The sequence below is a fragment of the Phycodurus eques genome, chromosome 14, assembly GCF_024500275.1.
Source record: "Phycodurus eques isolate BA_2022a chromosome 14, UOR_Pequ_1.1, whole genome shotgun sequence".
NCBI lineage: Eukaryota > Metazoa > Chordata > Actinopteri > Syngnathiformes > Syngnathidae > Phycodurus > Phycodurus eques.
In genome coordinates, this window is record NC_084538.1 from 15,760,438 (window position 1) to 15,776,125 (window position 15,688).

Sequence of the window (15,688 nt, forward strand, 5' to 3'; positions counted from 1 at the left end):
AAACAGAGTCTAAAATTAATAAATGTTAGTCTCCAGGGAACTGTTCAGTGCTTCTAGCATGATTTCTTCAAAATTTTACAAATATCAATATCAAAAACATCACCCCATCAGCTCACCTGGTTTTCAATGGCCTTGCGGTTTTTGGGGTCACTGACAACAGTCAGCTGAAGCTCAGCCATCTTCTTCATTTTCCCATCCATGTCAATCTTCTGCAACAGGCCACGGACCTGGCTCCGCAGCAGACGTACTGTATCCTCTTTTCCCTGGCGCTTGGCCAGCAACGAGGCACTGGCCGAGTGGATGGCTGTCACCCAGTTCTCTAGGTCGGTCTGGTTGCTGGCCTGCAGAGTGAGGCAAGAATAAGCTCAAGTTGATGAATTAAAAATGATCCCTATTAAATATAGGATTTATCCTAATACATCTGATAGGATTGCTCTTCTATCATTTTATCTGTCAGAACAAGAACATCCGATGACAGGCAGTGCTTTGCTGGATCAATACATGCAAACATGATTCACTTGACACTTGATTTACATAAAAAAAGCCGTGGTTGTGAATGTCTCCTAAATCAAACCTACTTTTATTTATTTCATTGTTATCAAAGCGCTTACAGTGGGTGAAGTAAGTAAATGGTAACGTGTTAAACACTTATTTTAGGCACTGTATATTTAGAATAACCTATGTTTAACAGGCCATGTGAAAAATTAAAGGATATAAACCCATTGGTGTCTTCATGTTCAAGAGGTGATTTCTTTGCCGTTTAGCCTTTCGGGGCATGTAAGCTAATTTTATTAAATGCACACTTGGTAGGAACGCCATAACGCAGTGTGGCAAGCTTTTAATAAGTGGTGGGGGCTACATGTGGCTGCTAATACTAATATGTAGGTCAGTAAGCACAACTGGCAAATATGCTCTTCAGACCTCTTACCTGCCAAGTTTGGTCACATTTTTGCACAACTTTATCATTAGACTGGCACGGCTCATATCATACACAATAATAATAATAATATGCATCATGGACTTCACCTGAAAGAGATAGATATCGCCGTATGAGTTGCTGAGGCAGAAGACATTCTCCTTTTTAGGGTGCTCTGGAACAGCCTGGACGATGCTGTCTTCGGCCAAGAGAGAGTAGCGAGGTGAGAGCTCTTGGTCTGGTGAGCCTTTACTGTATGTCTCATAGAATAGCAATGTACAGCCTAAGAGAGGAGATGAAAGTGCCAATATTGTCAGAGGCTGAGTGATGCAGGTCTGGCTTCTTATCGCACTAATCAAATAAACAAACAATGAAAAGCAGATAAATAAAAATGGACAATAATATTCTGTCCTTATACCAAAGGAAAAATATTATTGCGACAGCTGGCAATTGCATAGCAACTGATAATAGACAGAAACAGGATTTTGCAATGTGGTCAGGATTGGTAAGAGAGTTAGTCCATTCCAAATGTGTCAGATTGGGTTTCAGGTAAGGGCTCAAAGTCTATCCACATAAAACTCATCTAACGATACATCTATGGAACTTGATCTGCATCATGCTTGAACAGAAAAGGCCTTGCGCAAAATTTTTTAAAAAATAAACAATTCTGGGAGATCAGCTGATTGATTAATGAATTAATGAATAGGTACATCCCATTTGTCCAAAAAGTATGCTTTACACATTTGCCAGGGTTGGCACTAGGTCATGAAACCTCTTAGCCAATGTGACTTAACAGTATAAAAATCTCATGTTTTTGCCTCTACCCATACAATCAAAACAAAGTATTATCTGTATTTTGTTAGTTTTATCAAATAATTATTCCGAAGTTAAGCGCTTCATTTGAACACGAAAATCCTCATTATAATTTCCTTGCTCTTATTTTGAAATTGACAGCCCTACTTTTTAGTAAATTAGAAAACACAGTTGTGCTCATATGTTTGATTACCCAGGCAGAATGAAAGATGGGTACAATTCTTTAAAGAAAACATGAAGGACCAGGCGAAACACATTTTATTGTAATGGGATTAAAATTAAACGGTCACGCTTTTCAGAATAGCATAATCATTAAACAAAACCTAACCATAAAGAAATTAATGATGGTTGTTTTTTTACCTGTCACATAAAAAAAAAAATTTATTTCACAAATTCTGCCAGGATATGTAAACTTATGAGCACAACTGTACATATATGCAGTCATACGTGTCCCCCCGCCCCGTCATATTGGAATGAAAGTGAAGGCTACACTTTTTTTATAACCGCTAGGTGGCGGTGGCATTTTGGAATGAAAGTGTACAGCTTTTTATACACGAGAAATTACAGTACTTAAAAACACTTACCTGTGACTTCATATTGTTATTTATTCAGTTAACGTAGTTGGCTAACATTAGCTAATGTCTACATTTGCTGATACACTTGTATAATCACACAACATACCCGTGACTAATCAATATTATTTGAAAACTACAATTTCACCACGTGAGCAGAGAGATGGTGCGTGCATGAGGAGAGAGGTATGGAGATGACTCCACTCTGCATGCCCACCCGTCTCTCACAGCTGGGAAAGCCCGTGAGCATGACTTCTTAGCCAGCAGTGGCTGGACGGCGGATTGAAGCCTTTTACGCAGCAGGGGGAAACCATTAACAACGTTCCCACGCGGCAGAATGAGCGCGCTAACTTTTGAAAGTCTTTTGATTCGCCAGCGTGGCGAACGTGGGCAATATTTGCTTCGCCACATCCTGTTTTAATTAGCTATTGGCGAGTTGGTGAACGGGCAGCGCGAACCCTGATTTATTGACATGAACTCCGAACAATCTATACTGAAAATTACAAATTTAAGACAAATCAGCAAAATGTATATGCACACCTTTTAAGGTGACCCAGTACTGTTTCCATTTGCGACGTGTCACCAGCTCCAGCTTCCTGTCCTTCTGCAGCGTCACTAAAGGTTTGAAAGAAAGCCACCCTGCCCGTCTGACCACCCCTTGCTCCTTTTCAAACAGCAGGTCCAGCTGCTCCAGAGACCCTTCAGCTGACTCACTGCTGCTCTCCCCCTCATCTTCGCCCGTGGATGGGTCTCTTCTCTCGCGTCCTCCCTGGCCACTACCTGTCTCCAGCTCTCTCATGAAGTTCTCATAAATGTTCTGGCGGAGCGCGTCATTAGTTGATTGGTGAATAGCCCCAGATGATTGGGTTCTTGAGGCTCCTGGGAACCACAAGAGGCTTGATGCCTGAGACGGGGAGCTGGTTTCAACAGTCAGGCCATCAACACCGCTGTCAAAGGTGTCGCTCAGGTCCTTGTGCCTGGTCTCCTGATAGGACAAGTAATGTAAAGGTGAGAGGCATGAACTAGACGTATAAGACAGTGACCACTACCAACGGTTTCTTTAATGCAATTCCATTAGAGAACCAAGTTCACAGGTTCATTTTTCGTTAACTACAATTTTACTAAAATGCCACCTTGTTAGCCCCGAGCATTACACACCTCTGTATGTATGCCAAGCCTTGTGAGTCTAAAACGGAACAACTCAAGCTGTGCACTTTTCATTAGCCAGGAGGCACTGCAAAGTTGAACAGGAACTTTTGAAAACATCTAGTCTAATCACTCAAACCTACTTCAAAGTCTGCAATACAGTGGCTTGATCTTGCGGTAGGCTGGGAAAGTGGGGCAAATTTCCTGTGACAGCACCTGGGGAGGTTAGAACCTTGAGGGCTCAAACAATTTCACATCATTTACAGCCTGGAGTGGCTTCCCAATTCCATAAATGAAGACTTGATGGAATTGCACTCTCCAAATCAAATGAAGCTAACCTATACTTGAACAGATTGCTGCATCTATTGTAGCACAGGCAACTGTTTGGAGTGAGGTGTGTGCCTCTCAACATGAAGGCACATCTTATGAGCCTCCACGCTTATTCTCTGCCTTTATTGGTTCTTGTGTATCACAGAGTTTAATGGAAAATAATGTCAATGTGATTGCTTTGTTGAGTTAAACAGATTTCACTTATTCCTCTTCCCCAGCCTGACATCAGAAAGGCATATGTAGTATATGTGCACACTATATTTGTAAGGGAAGACAAGAACTTTTCAGCTTCCCATCATGTAGGCTGCACACACAGCCAAGAGTCAGTCTCACATCTGTTTCTCATTTGAAGCAGGTTCTTTGGTCACAATGTGACCTTTAAACTCACAGCACAACTCTGGTGGATGATAAACTGGAAGGGAACCAAAAGCTAGAGATGGCTGGAGCTTTGGAATCCATGAATATCTAAATAAAGTTTTTTTTAGTACCTGTACTCAAACCTAATTTAAAAGCAAATAGGATTTCTGAAGGCAAGATAACAACTTCATAGAAAAAAAACAGGCTGAAGTAAATCAAGTGTGTGATATCCAGCTCTCATAAAGAGTTAAGTACAACCACATGGCAATACATTAGAATGGTGTTGGCAAGAAGGGGATTTAGAGGGGGACAGCATTAATACGGAATAGAAGTTGCTTATGTCCCTACAGAGTCAAGCAAAAATGCCATGACAAAACATCCAGGGGAAAAAAAAAAAAACACTTGACAATTTTATATTTTAGCAGCAAAGGTCAGCTATATACAATCACAGTTCTATTTTGTTTTAGTTTGCTCTCAGACCTAAATGAATGAACATCAATCCCGATTAGCAGATCTCTCTTCAGGATGCAAAGGAAGACCAGTCTGGTCCAAATAACAGGCAGAACAACCATAAGTCATTCCTTAACAGAGGGATGGGGTTAAATCTTGAGCTAGGATTAGGTTATGCTGTAGGTGAGCCTCTCAAAGTCTTACACTATTTTCTCTGTGCTTCCCAAAAAAACATGTTACAGCCTTTACAAAGCAAGGCCAAACTAAGTATAAGGAGACACAATTGGTCTCAAAGTCAGTACAATTGAATGTTTTGTATCAATACAATTTGCTTTTGAAAAACTTACAGAAGCCGGGCAGAAGAGTTATACTTATTTCCAACATCTCCTCTGACATGAAAAAGTATGGAACAAGTTTCATTTTACAGCAGCCATGAATGACACTCTGGATGCTGTGTTTGCAACACTCAAATATTTTTGTCATAAAATTTTGGGTGAACTAATTCAGAAATCATCCCATTAAGCATCTGTCCATTTTATTTAAAAAACATATTTTAATCTTTCTCCATCCTCACAATTAAATAAGAATTAATCAGTGCCAGTTACAAAGTCCATCTTGTGCAGAGTATGATTACATCTGGTTTTGTGATCTGATGCTAATGCCAAAGGTATACGCCAAACCTGCTACCGTTCCCAAAGACAAGACTGCATAGCTGTTATTGATGACCTCTGATAAGCAATAAACCATGATGCTTGTTATGACACAAACACAGCACACAAGAAAATAATTCAAGCTGCAATTACCTGGGTCTTTCTCTTCTTACGACTGAGGCTGCCAGTCCAGTCACTGAAACGTCGAATGTGTTTTTTTATGGAAGCTTTCTTGTGGAAGCCAAACTCTGATCCAGCCCCCTCCCGATGCTGTTCATGGTTGGGGTACTGATCCAGACCCTCGCTCATGGTGTGAGCTTTGGGCCTTCGACAGGGCAGGGTGTATGATGAATACTGGCGGGCCTCAAGGCATTCCTCATTCAAGGGCACATCAAAAGCTGATGCAAGGGAGGCTGTATGTGGCTGTTGGCCAATTGGAGCCAACTCTAAATGGGAGGACAGGTCCTTGGCTGTGGGGAAGGTAGCAGCTATTGTAGAGTCATTATAGAGGCTGACAATGGACATGGGGGAAGACTGTTCGGTGAAAGGGTCATGTTTGTGGATAGGGGAGTGCACTTGTGTACTGTTAGAAGAGCAGGACTGGTCCTGCTCACAAAGTTCTGTGCTAGCCCCCCAAGGAGAATCATACCAGGAACCATCTGAGCTCAGAGAGCTTCCTTTACTGGTTCTGGCAGTGGAGGATGTAGAGGCTGGTGGAGGACCACTGCGGAGGCCATCTGGCTCGCTGCTGCCAGAGCCCGGCAAACTAGGGGTCGAGGGGGACTCCAAATTAGCAGAGAATTTTAGGAGTTGTACAGGACTTGAAACCTCATCCAGGAGGAAATCGCTGCCTGAGGTGTTGGTGAATTCCACTCTCAGACTGCCATCCTTCTTGATCACCACTCTTGGGCTACTCTGTTTCTCTAAAACCTGCTGTTTGTCTCTCTGACCATTCAAAGTACAGTCATTGAGCTCTGCACCGTACGGATTATCTTCATAGTCATCGGATACATGCCGCTTGCGTATACCACATCCAGTCGACCGATGCCAGCGGTGCTCATTCTGGCTGCCCCTCACTCCTCTGGAGATGTAGTCATTGTGACGGGCAGAGTAAGGTTGTCGGCTCTTTGGAGGGGAAAGACAACCTCGGCTGACACATTTGGCTTTATACCCGGAGCTCACTGGTGCACTTTTCCACCACTCGTGAGGTGACAGAGGGTCATCTGTGGCTGGACCAAGCTTTAGTGAGCATGGCTTCTGTGTCCCCGAGAAGCCAAAGCTGGTGGCTTTAAGGCTCTGGATGCTGTACTGGCTCTCAGAATTTCCCATTGCTCCCTGCCTGTAAATAAATTAACATCAAATCACTGAGATTATGTAAATATGAAAAGAATTGTGTCCACATTATACTTATAAGACATAATGCCAGATCATCTGCGCCACAAAATTATTTAAAAAAAAAAAAAAAAAAAAAAAAAAAAAAAAAAAGAGTACGAACATTTCCGCAAACCTCGAAAATCAATTAAATCTAAATAATCAGTTTCAAAAATTGAGGCAGGTAAATATATTTCAGTCTGCTTGATCTCACCCTCTCATTCTGTGGGTGTTGTTCATCTTATGACATTATCCTAGAGAAAAGTGACAAGAACAGGCTTAAGGCTCATGGCTTTTATGTGTGGTGGAGTCCAAGACAATGAGAAAGGCTACTCCAGAAAACTATTCGTGGCAGTGTACTGTGGCCAAACAGCCTTTATTACTGGTCTAATAAAATAAACACACAACATACTGGTATAACTGGTATGGTCATTCAAAGGCAGTGGTTTGCTTTATGACATTATAGTTTCAGCAAAGATTTTTCCTGTTTGTTTATTGGCTTTGTAAATCTCAGATCAAAGATCTGCCAAATGTTGAACACTTCCCTTTAAAAAAAAATGCAGGACCCAAAGCCAATGCTACCATGATGTGATAAATATTAAATGAGGATTACAATTATTATTAGCAACAACCCACTTACACTTCTTAATACTTTAGTTAAGAGGTCACCCACCTGTTTAAACAGTGATACATCTTGGGTGTTGATTAATGCTGAGGGCTACTAGTTTGATACGCACTTCAGAAATTTGCTCAAATTACATGAATTGTGGTATTATTAATAATTAAGACCATTCATCTGAAGACAATGATCATGATTTCGCAATAATTATTTAAGGTAGGAAACTGACGATATCAATATGCAACAATTTATTTCTATAAATGTTTACATTTTCAAAGTTCACTACAACATTCCTAGGAAATTGCTATGTCCCATCATTCGTGAGCCGTTTTCGGAACAGACAGGCTACTCATGTGGTCCTGTCAGTGACCCCTGCATTAGATACTTCTCACTTTGCACCTTTAACTGGTAGAAATGAAAAAGACACTGGAGAAAAGTGCAAAATGCTTAACAAACCCACCCAACATGATGCCCTCACTCACCTGTCTCAAAGTCTCAAAATGGAGCTCCTATGTGCGAGATCTCTCCACATCATGTCTCAAAGTAAACCATTTCCTTTGTAGCTTCTCATCTGAAACAGAGAGACATTGTTTTAAATATCATTGATTGACACTGTAATTTAATTAGTTATAAAAATATATGTGCCAATTAAAGAGAAGTGCTAACCCCCAACATTTGGCAGAGTACTTGGTAAATGTGTTTCTACCATTGTTGAATGAAGTTATCAAAATGGAAATAATGCTCCTCTGGAATTTAAAAGCGTCTTACTTTTGGTGAAAGGGGGTTAACGCTTGTTACTGGCAGGTTTGCAAAAAGTACAGCCACCAAAGTTGCAGAGTTGAAAAAGTTTCATACAAACATAAAAAATGTGCAATTTATACAGGGCGAATGAGAACTCATGAAATTCAAATAGATTCCATCGAACCAAGCAGTTAAAGTGTCAGTAGAGTAACATAATGCCATCGTGTGTGTACTAAAGCAAAGCAAGTTTAAAGTTCTCTCCACCCCAACGCTTCTGAATCAGCCAATCAAACTAAATACTGGAAACATTTCCACCTCCCCAATACAAAATGATGTCTTTGCTCAGTGCTGGAACTGTTTTTGAATGCTGGCTGCAGTTTACTCATCTGTTTATTTTTAAACCTCGGAATCCTGGCTCGTTCGTTTTTTTTCCTTGCCACTGCCAAATTTGTTCAGAAGCAAGAACCAAAACCAGAAATGGCTCAAGAGCACTATTTGAGGAGGCTGAAAGCATCTTTGGTCAAGCATTGTGACTGTTGTATGTATAATACAACAACTTACATACATGTGGCTCCTCATGCTTCTAAGAAGTGTTTCAAGTAGTGCTAACTCTCTAACCCTTTACAGCACTGTACCACATCTATAGGGTTACCAAGCAGGCTCACCACTGTCAAAAGTCTTAACCTTCGGGATTAAGTGATGTGCAGTATTAAGAGTTTTATGTGCTCCTGCTAAAATACACCTTGACCACAAGGTCAGATTTAATAGTGTGGCAGAGTAAATTGAATATTTCTATAGAGTGCTTCAATACATGAATCTGCAGAAAAATTACCAGGGGATTTAAGCAATTTCAGTACAAAGCAAATCAAGCTCAAGGTGCAAATAATATAAAGAATAAACAAGAAGACTATGCAATCCTTGTTTAATTTTACAATGATCAAAGGAAACAAGCCCTCGGAAGTACTGTGCTGCAGAATGGAACCCCGTCAAAGAACCTACTAAAACTAATATAAACTTGGGCCATTATTCTAGCCAGATCAGATGATTAATTACGGCAACATGATTTCATGAGAATTCTGTAGAAAAAAATATGGATGGGCTCACAGGCAAACGTTTCTAGCCCATTTTTGGAGGTGCTGAAGCACCTAAAATAAATTTAAAAAAAATAAATAAATAAATCCCAGCACCCCTACAATTTGAGAGACCAGAAATAAATCTCAACTGTTTGTCTTTTTTTAAACAAACCTAGAAAAGTGTAAAAGCATACAGTATCTGGTTGGAATATAATATTTAAACAAAAATACAGCACCCCACTCTTGACTCAAAAATAGTTTGCACCTCCTAATCCCTTCCATCTCTCCCTAACTGGGCTCTGAACACTCTACCTGCACAAAACAATACACCGCTTTCCAGTGTATGTACCCTGCTTTAACCAGGAGATGTGGCTCCAGGAGATTATGACAAAACTTCAACCACTCTATACTAACACACTATAATTACCATTCCTCATTTAATCGTCCCTCTAAGTTTATGTTGTCAGGTAGGAAAGCGCTGATGTTTTTTTTCTAGCTAGGAAACAACTCAGATGGGCAGAAAGTACCACTGCGCTCTGTTTGAATTGTAAGAAGAGTAGTTGTGTCATACATTTGATAATATTAAAGCCAAAGTGCTACTGAATAGTTTAACGACTGGAAATCCATTAAAGTTATTAGCTTACTCCATTTAGAACACTGAGAGCAAGTGAGGAGCAAAAAGGAGTTCACAAAGTATTTACAAAACGAAATTTCTATTATTGTGTTTTACATGTTGCGCTTTGCATTAGTAAAAAAAAAAAAAAAAAAAAAAAAAAAAAGGGGGGGGGGGGGGAGAGTCCCAAATAATACATCCTTGGTCCATTTTTGGTGCTCATTACATGGGGCTGGTTTACTTACTGTTAATGTGCATGTAGAGGTTCAATACCTGCTTGTATTAAGCTAAATGCTTCAGAACGCAGAACGGCGTTTCACAGTGCAGATGGACAATGACCCGAAGGATACTGTGAAAGCAAGATTTTTTTTTAAGGCAAAGCAGCGGAATGTTATGCAATGGCCAAGTCAATCACCTGACCTGAATCTGATTGAGCATCCATTTTACTTGGTGAAGACAAAAATGCCCCAAGAATAAGCATGAACTGAAGAGAGTTGCAATAGAGGTCTGGCAAAGCATCACCAGGGATTAAATCCAGCATCTGATATCTATGCCTTCCAGACTTCAGGCTGTATTGAATGCAAAGGATTTTGCAACCAAGTATTAAAAACTGAAAGTTTGATTGATGATTGTGAATTTGTCCCATTACTTTTACTACCATAAAACGTGGGAGGCACATATACAAACTGTTGTAATTCCTACACTGCTCATCTGATGATTTGGATGCAAGTACGCTCAAATTAAAACAAACTCTGCAGTTAAAGCACAGCTTGTTTGTTTCATTTCAAATTGTGGTGGTGTTTAGACCGAAAAAGATGAGAACTGTGTCAATGTCCCAATATTTATGGACCTGACTGCATAAGAGCAGTAAGAACACCGATTTTTTTTTTGTCATGCATAGATGTCATGTATTTTAAATAGGCTAAACTAAAAATTTGTGTGCGCACTGAGCAACCATACCCAGTGAAATAATACTTTAATAGTTCATCGAGACTAGTGATTTTAAAATGACAACTAATTTGTAACAAAGTGATTTGGGGGAGTAAATGACGCAGAAAGCAGCTGCCAACAACAAGGAGAGGTTTCTTTCGTTTGCCACTGACACTTTCTTTGCAAACTTTATTCAGGCAGAGCAGAGCGAAAGGCAGTTTAAGGCGGGCCAACAGAGAAACCTTCTCCTGTGACTTCAACTATTGTGCAACTTTTTGGGCATACAAGACAAGTCTGCCTTTAAGCTGAAACCATGGCGTTGAGTCTGAATCCTCCCTCCTTCCTTCTTCCCCTTCATCCCCCTGCTCTCCTCACTGGAGTGCCTACAGGCCATCTGCTCAAGGGTCAAGGAACCCCGACGCTCCTCGACACACCCTGTGACCTGGCATTCTTCTCCCACTGCCCTTGAATAACTCCCACGCAAGCTTCATGTTTAGTCTGGCACTGTGTGTTGGGTCTGGAGTTGGGGATAATAGTGAGGAGTGGTGCCACACCTCAAAATGGTACAAACACTGGGTTTAGGAAGTTAATTTTCCTTAAAAGATGCCTCTGTGCAACTGCAAAGCGCACAAAATTCTGATCGTTTTTGTCATTGAATCTAACCTTGAAGAAAAGTGAACCAGCAAGCTAGTGGCACAACAGCTTGCCAAGCAGGGCAATCCCCTCGCCCCCAGAGCACCACATAGCGATATGGACAGGCAACACACACAAACACACAGACACACAAAATTCTGATCGTTTTTGTCATTGAATCTAACCTTGAAGAAAGGTGAACCAGCAAGCTAGTGGCACAGCAGCTTGGCAAGCAGGGCAATCCCCTTGACCCCAGAGCGCCACATAGCGATATCATCATGCAGTTTTCAGAATCGACATCAGTACAGTGCCTTGGGGGGGGGGGGAAGAAGCTTGCAATACTTTATTGGGCTCCAAGAGAGATCATGAAGGCAGAAAATATAATATTATATAAATTGTTTATTTATGGTGCAAAAGAAGAGGGCAGCGGTCTTCAAGAGCTACACCGTTTGTTGTTTTTTGTCATTTTTTAAAACCATTTAGTGTTTGTTGTCCCTCGTGTGGACCCATGGTGGGCTGTTTACAGCGGCAGTGGGACATTCATTGGAGGAGAAGCCTCTCGGCAGTAGGCTTGCAGCAGTACCATTTCTGAGGAGGGCAATGCCGGAACTGCTCGACTGTCGCCGCTTGTTGTTTTAGTGCCTTGATAGGCAGCATTTTTGCAACAGTCGCACAAATGTCGGAGCTGGTGGACTGCCTACAATGGTCCCCTACGACTGGTTGCTGCGCTGAACGAAGAGCGTTACCAAAATGGCTAGGAAGAGTTGAGTAATGCAGAGCTGGATGGGACTTAAGAATGGAGACATTCTTTATGTATGTATATTGCGTATGCGTTTCATTCGACTTTGGACGCCACAGTTGCTAGTTTACTTTGAACGGGAGTGACTTTGACCCCATCATCTATGATCGACTGGTAGAGGCACCGCCTATATAACAGCTTAATACAACAAAGAGCATGTATGTCTGATATCTGTGTTTTATGGTTTGTTTTTTGTATTGTTTTTGTGACAGTGGCCTCTTAAAAGGCTATTTTGGTCCTGTGTGTGTTACACATATATTGGGGACTGACAAACTAATACCATACCATACCAGAGACTGACTTAAGTACTCACACAGTAAACAACGACCAGCTGAGGCCTTGTGCCGTTTTGAGTCAACGATGTTGCGAACTTGAAACACTGAGGTCATTTGTTATTACTAGTGCCTGGTTACACAGTCGCACTTCTTTCTTCCTATCAAATCGCAGACTGCCGGAACAGCCTCTTACCGCTTTCTCTCATGTGAGTTCACACAGCAGTAACGTGCTTTAGAGCTTTTGGCAGTTTAAAATCAAACTTACGCAAAACAGCATCCATTCTTTTTGTACAACAAAACAACAATGTGAAGAAGAAGGAAAGTGCCAATCAGTAGACCTGCTCTTTTCCGTAATTTAAACCGCATCATGGTGACAACTGCCATTGTATGAATCACTCGAAAAATATTTTGCGTTGGAAAGTCGGACCACTCGAAAGTCCAAAGTGCTAAGTATCCTTTATTATAAATTTGACTCAGCGCAAGTCTCATGCCCAGCGCAAAAGTGAAATAGCGTCTATCTAAAAAATGTCTCAGTACTGATTGAGAGGGGAAAAGAAAGTCATTAAAAAAAAAAAAAACCTTTCAAATAAAAGCACAGCCGCTTAGCTACGACTGTATAAGTTTGTTTCTCTTATAACTGAAGGTGAGCAGGCCACAGAGAGCACGACAACGTGAGCATGCGCATCAACAAAATTGATAATTAAAAATTGTGAAAGGCCATTCATTATCTTTGCTTGCGAGACAACTCAGTAAAGGCCTCGCATCGATACAAAAAACACACTGAGATATACAATTACACTAAAGTATAAGTGGTGTTCTTATCGTTTTATTTGGACTCAGTGCAGTAACTCACACATGCAAACACCTGTACATATCAATAAGAGGATCCTAAAAGGCAACCTGTCAACCCCTGCCACCTCTTCATCCAGGAGAAACAAAAGGGAGAGGGAGATAAAACAAGAGCCCATAAGATGCCTTACCTCTGCTGCACCGGCCTTTAATCTAAAAGCTCTTTGAAGAGATTGCCAAGACGAAATCTCTCTGCTGTTCTGTCACCTCAAAGTGGATTCTCCCCATGAAGGCTTGTTAAGTCTTAAAGCAACAGACACACGCTGCATCTGACACACACACACACACAACCACACGCACACTGGAAGACACGTGGAAACCCCCTCCCTGCTCCAAGGCACAGGCGAATCACAGTCCTCCTGGGGTAACCCTTGGTAACGGCGCACAGGCAAGGAAAGCAGGCGAACAGTGAGGGAAAACTTCTCAACAGAAGCACTTTCTCAGAAAAAGAAGGAATAATTTTTTATAGCTTCCATCAATTAAGAGCCTCCACTCCTGCCAGTTGTTTTTCCTATAAATGGTACAGAAACCCTGCTTTTCCATTGGCTTGAATTGGAGAAGGATGCATGACTTGCTGCCGCCAAGACAGTTTTCCATAGCCGTCTGAGATGACTGGGCGAGACAAGCAGGCGTGGAGTGGCTGCAGCGCTGCCTTACAGGCACTGGGGAGGGCGTGATGACTGGAGCCCTTGTCTGATCCGAAATAGCACAATGACCCAAGTAGGAGGGCAAGGTGGCCATCTACTAGGGAGGCACAGTCTGTGTGAGGTTAGTCTACACTGACAGGAAACAGAGTCCGCTACGCAGCTTAGCTACTTGTTTCTTGGGACCAAAGCACCAAATTGTCCAAGAAAAGGACTCTAAACATCGCCTGGTAGTGGAATTTGGGAGATGCTTTTGAAATGTGACGAAGCCGTACGCTGGTGAAGATGCGTTCAAGACTGCCAGTGGTTTAAAACGCCACACATGCTTCGATTTGTCTATGGCTCACATAACTGTGGTCACATAATTTAGTTGGGCCGATTTAGAGCCACAGCAGAGCGCAGCACAGGACCAGTGGTGGTTGATGTTTTTTTTTTTACCAAATGCCGAGTGCTAGAGCAGCTAACAGCACTCTTGCACGAGTCAGCTGGTTGAACATTACAGTTGATCTCATTATGGCTGTATTGCTTTTTTCATTGTAGTTGGTCTGTACCAACTATTTTAGTACTGAATGGTTCGCTAGTGGAGGGTGGGCCCATACACATTGCTGTTAAATAGGAGGAAATTAATACGAAAAGGTGACCGAGGATTTGGAAGCACTTTTGTTTATTGTCACATTCCTCTTCTTAGATTTATTGGCAGGTTACACTATGTAGTGTTGGTATAATGTTACGCCAAGAAATGCAATAAAGATTCGTGTTTACTGTTCCAAACCATGTCAAGATAAATAGTACTGTATATGTTGGTGGAAACATGGCATTATTTAGCAAAGTCTGACGATAACCCCTGAGCTCTAATGACACATTATCCTCCCTTTAAATTTCTCTCTTTTTTTAAACACCTTTTCAAAGTCATCCTTGAACCACACTATATGAGCAGCTGTGCAATAGGCATCCATCAACCTGCTGCCTGAAATGACAACATCAGGCCCAGCAGGACTCATCAGACCTAAACAATATTGTTCGCCATACAATAGACGTTGCGGATGAGTCTAGGCTGCTCTCAAAGCCCTTTGTCTGCTCAAAGGTTAGTGAGTGGGACACATGAAAAGAGAGAAAGAAAGCAAGACGCGCCACTGTGATGCATATTCATAGAGAGCAGGTGCTCAAGCCATAAATTGAGACCCTTGATTAAGATCAATTACAAAATTCTGCAAAGACAAAACCAATCCCTCAGTAGCCAGAGACAAAAGTTATCAATTCTAAATGAAAAGCAATTGGTTTGTTACAGAGTATAAATGTGAATCATGTCCTTTTTCTATTAACCAGACAGACATATATAATTTGTAAATCGAAATATAGGGAATTAGTTATAATTTTGATTGAGAAGTGAACCCTGGAATATAAAATTAATCTGCCTATAACTAAGAAAATACACTCCTGTAGCCTAATAATCTATACTACAAAATCACAAAGCTAATTGGTTCAATTAGACTTATCAAAACACAACAAGTCTGCCGTTTTTTTTTTTTTTGCTGGTTTAGTGTGTTAAACTGTGACATCATGTAAATGTCCATGTTAAATTATGTCACAGATTACTTTCAATAATCTATTTAATGAAAACAAAATCCCAGCAGGGGTGATGCTCGTGGAACATGGGCTGACAAATGGAGGAGAGCTGGGGGAAGAAATATAGGAATTCATTCAGCATGCTAATACCTCTCCCCCTGAAACAACATTGCTTGGGCCGGTTTATGATCTGCCAAGTGGGACTGCAGTCAGACTTAATTCGTAAAAGACACATGAGTATGGAGGCCATAAATTGATTCCGATTGGTCATGTTAGTAAAGATGAGTACTCTGCTACACCCACAAACAAGGATAAAAATCTCTGGAGTCTCCAGATGCTTT

The 15,688-nt window shown here is 41.2% G+C and overlaps 1 protein-coding gene across 6 annotated transcripts in view; it reads right to left on the reverse strand.

Moving 5' to 3' along the window:
• tiam2a (TIAM Rac1 associated GEF 2a) overlaps positions 1 to 15,688 on the reverse strand; it is an 82,861-nt gene that overhangs the window by 48,580 nt on the left and 18,593 nt on the right. For 3 of the 6 annotated variants that reach the window (XR_009769840.1, XM_061697165.1, XM_061697160.1), the window contains exons 1-5: positions 6,820 to 6,891; positions 5,388 to 6,573; positions 2,842 to 3,286; positions 1,027 to 1,199; positions 117 to 341 (exon numbers count right to left, since the gene is read on the reverse strand). Coding sequence is in view for 5 of the 6 variants with exons in the window: in XM_061697165.1 (XP_061553149.1) it covers positions 117 to 341; positions 1,027 to 1,199; positions 2,842 to 3,286; positions 5,388 to 6,573; positions 6,820 to 6,845 (2,055 nt within the window). In the remaining variant the exon portion in view is untranslated. Of the gene's footprint in view, positions 1 to 116; positions 342 to 1,026; positions 1,200 to 2,841; positions 3,287 to 5,387; positions 6,574 to 6,819; positions 6,892 to 7,706; positions 7,796 to 7,992; positions 8,182 to 13,268; positions 13,374 to 15,688 lie in introns of those variants that run through there. The other 3 variants (XM_061697163.1, XM_061697162.1, XM_061697161.1) reach the window with 3 other exon arrangements.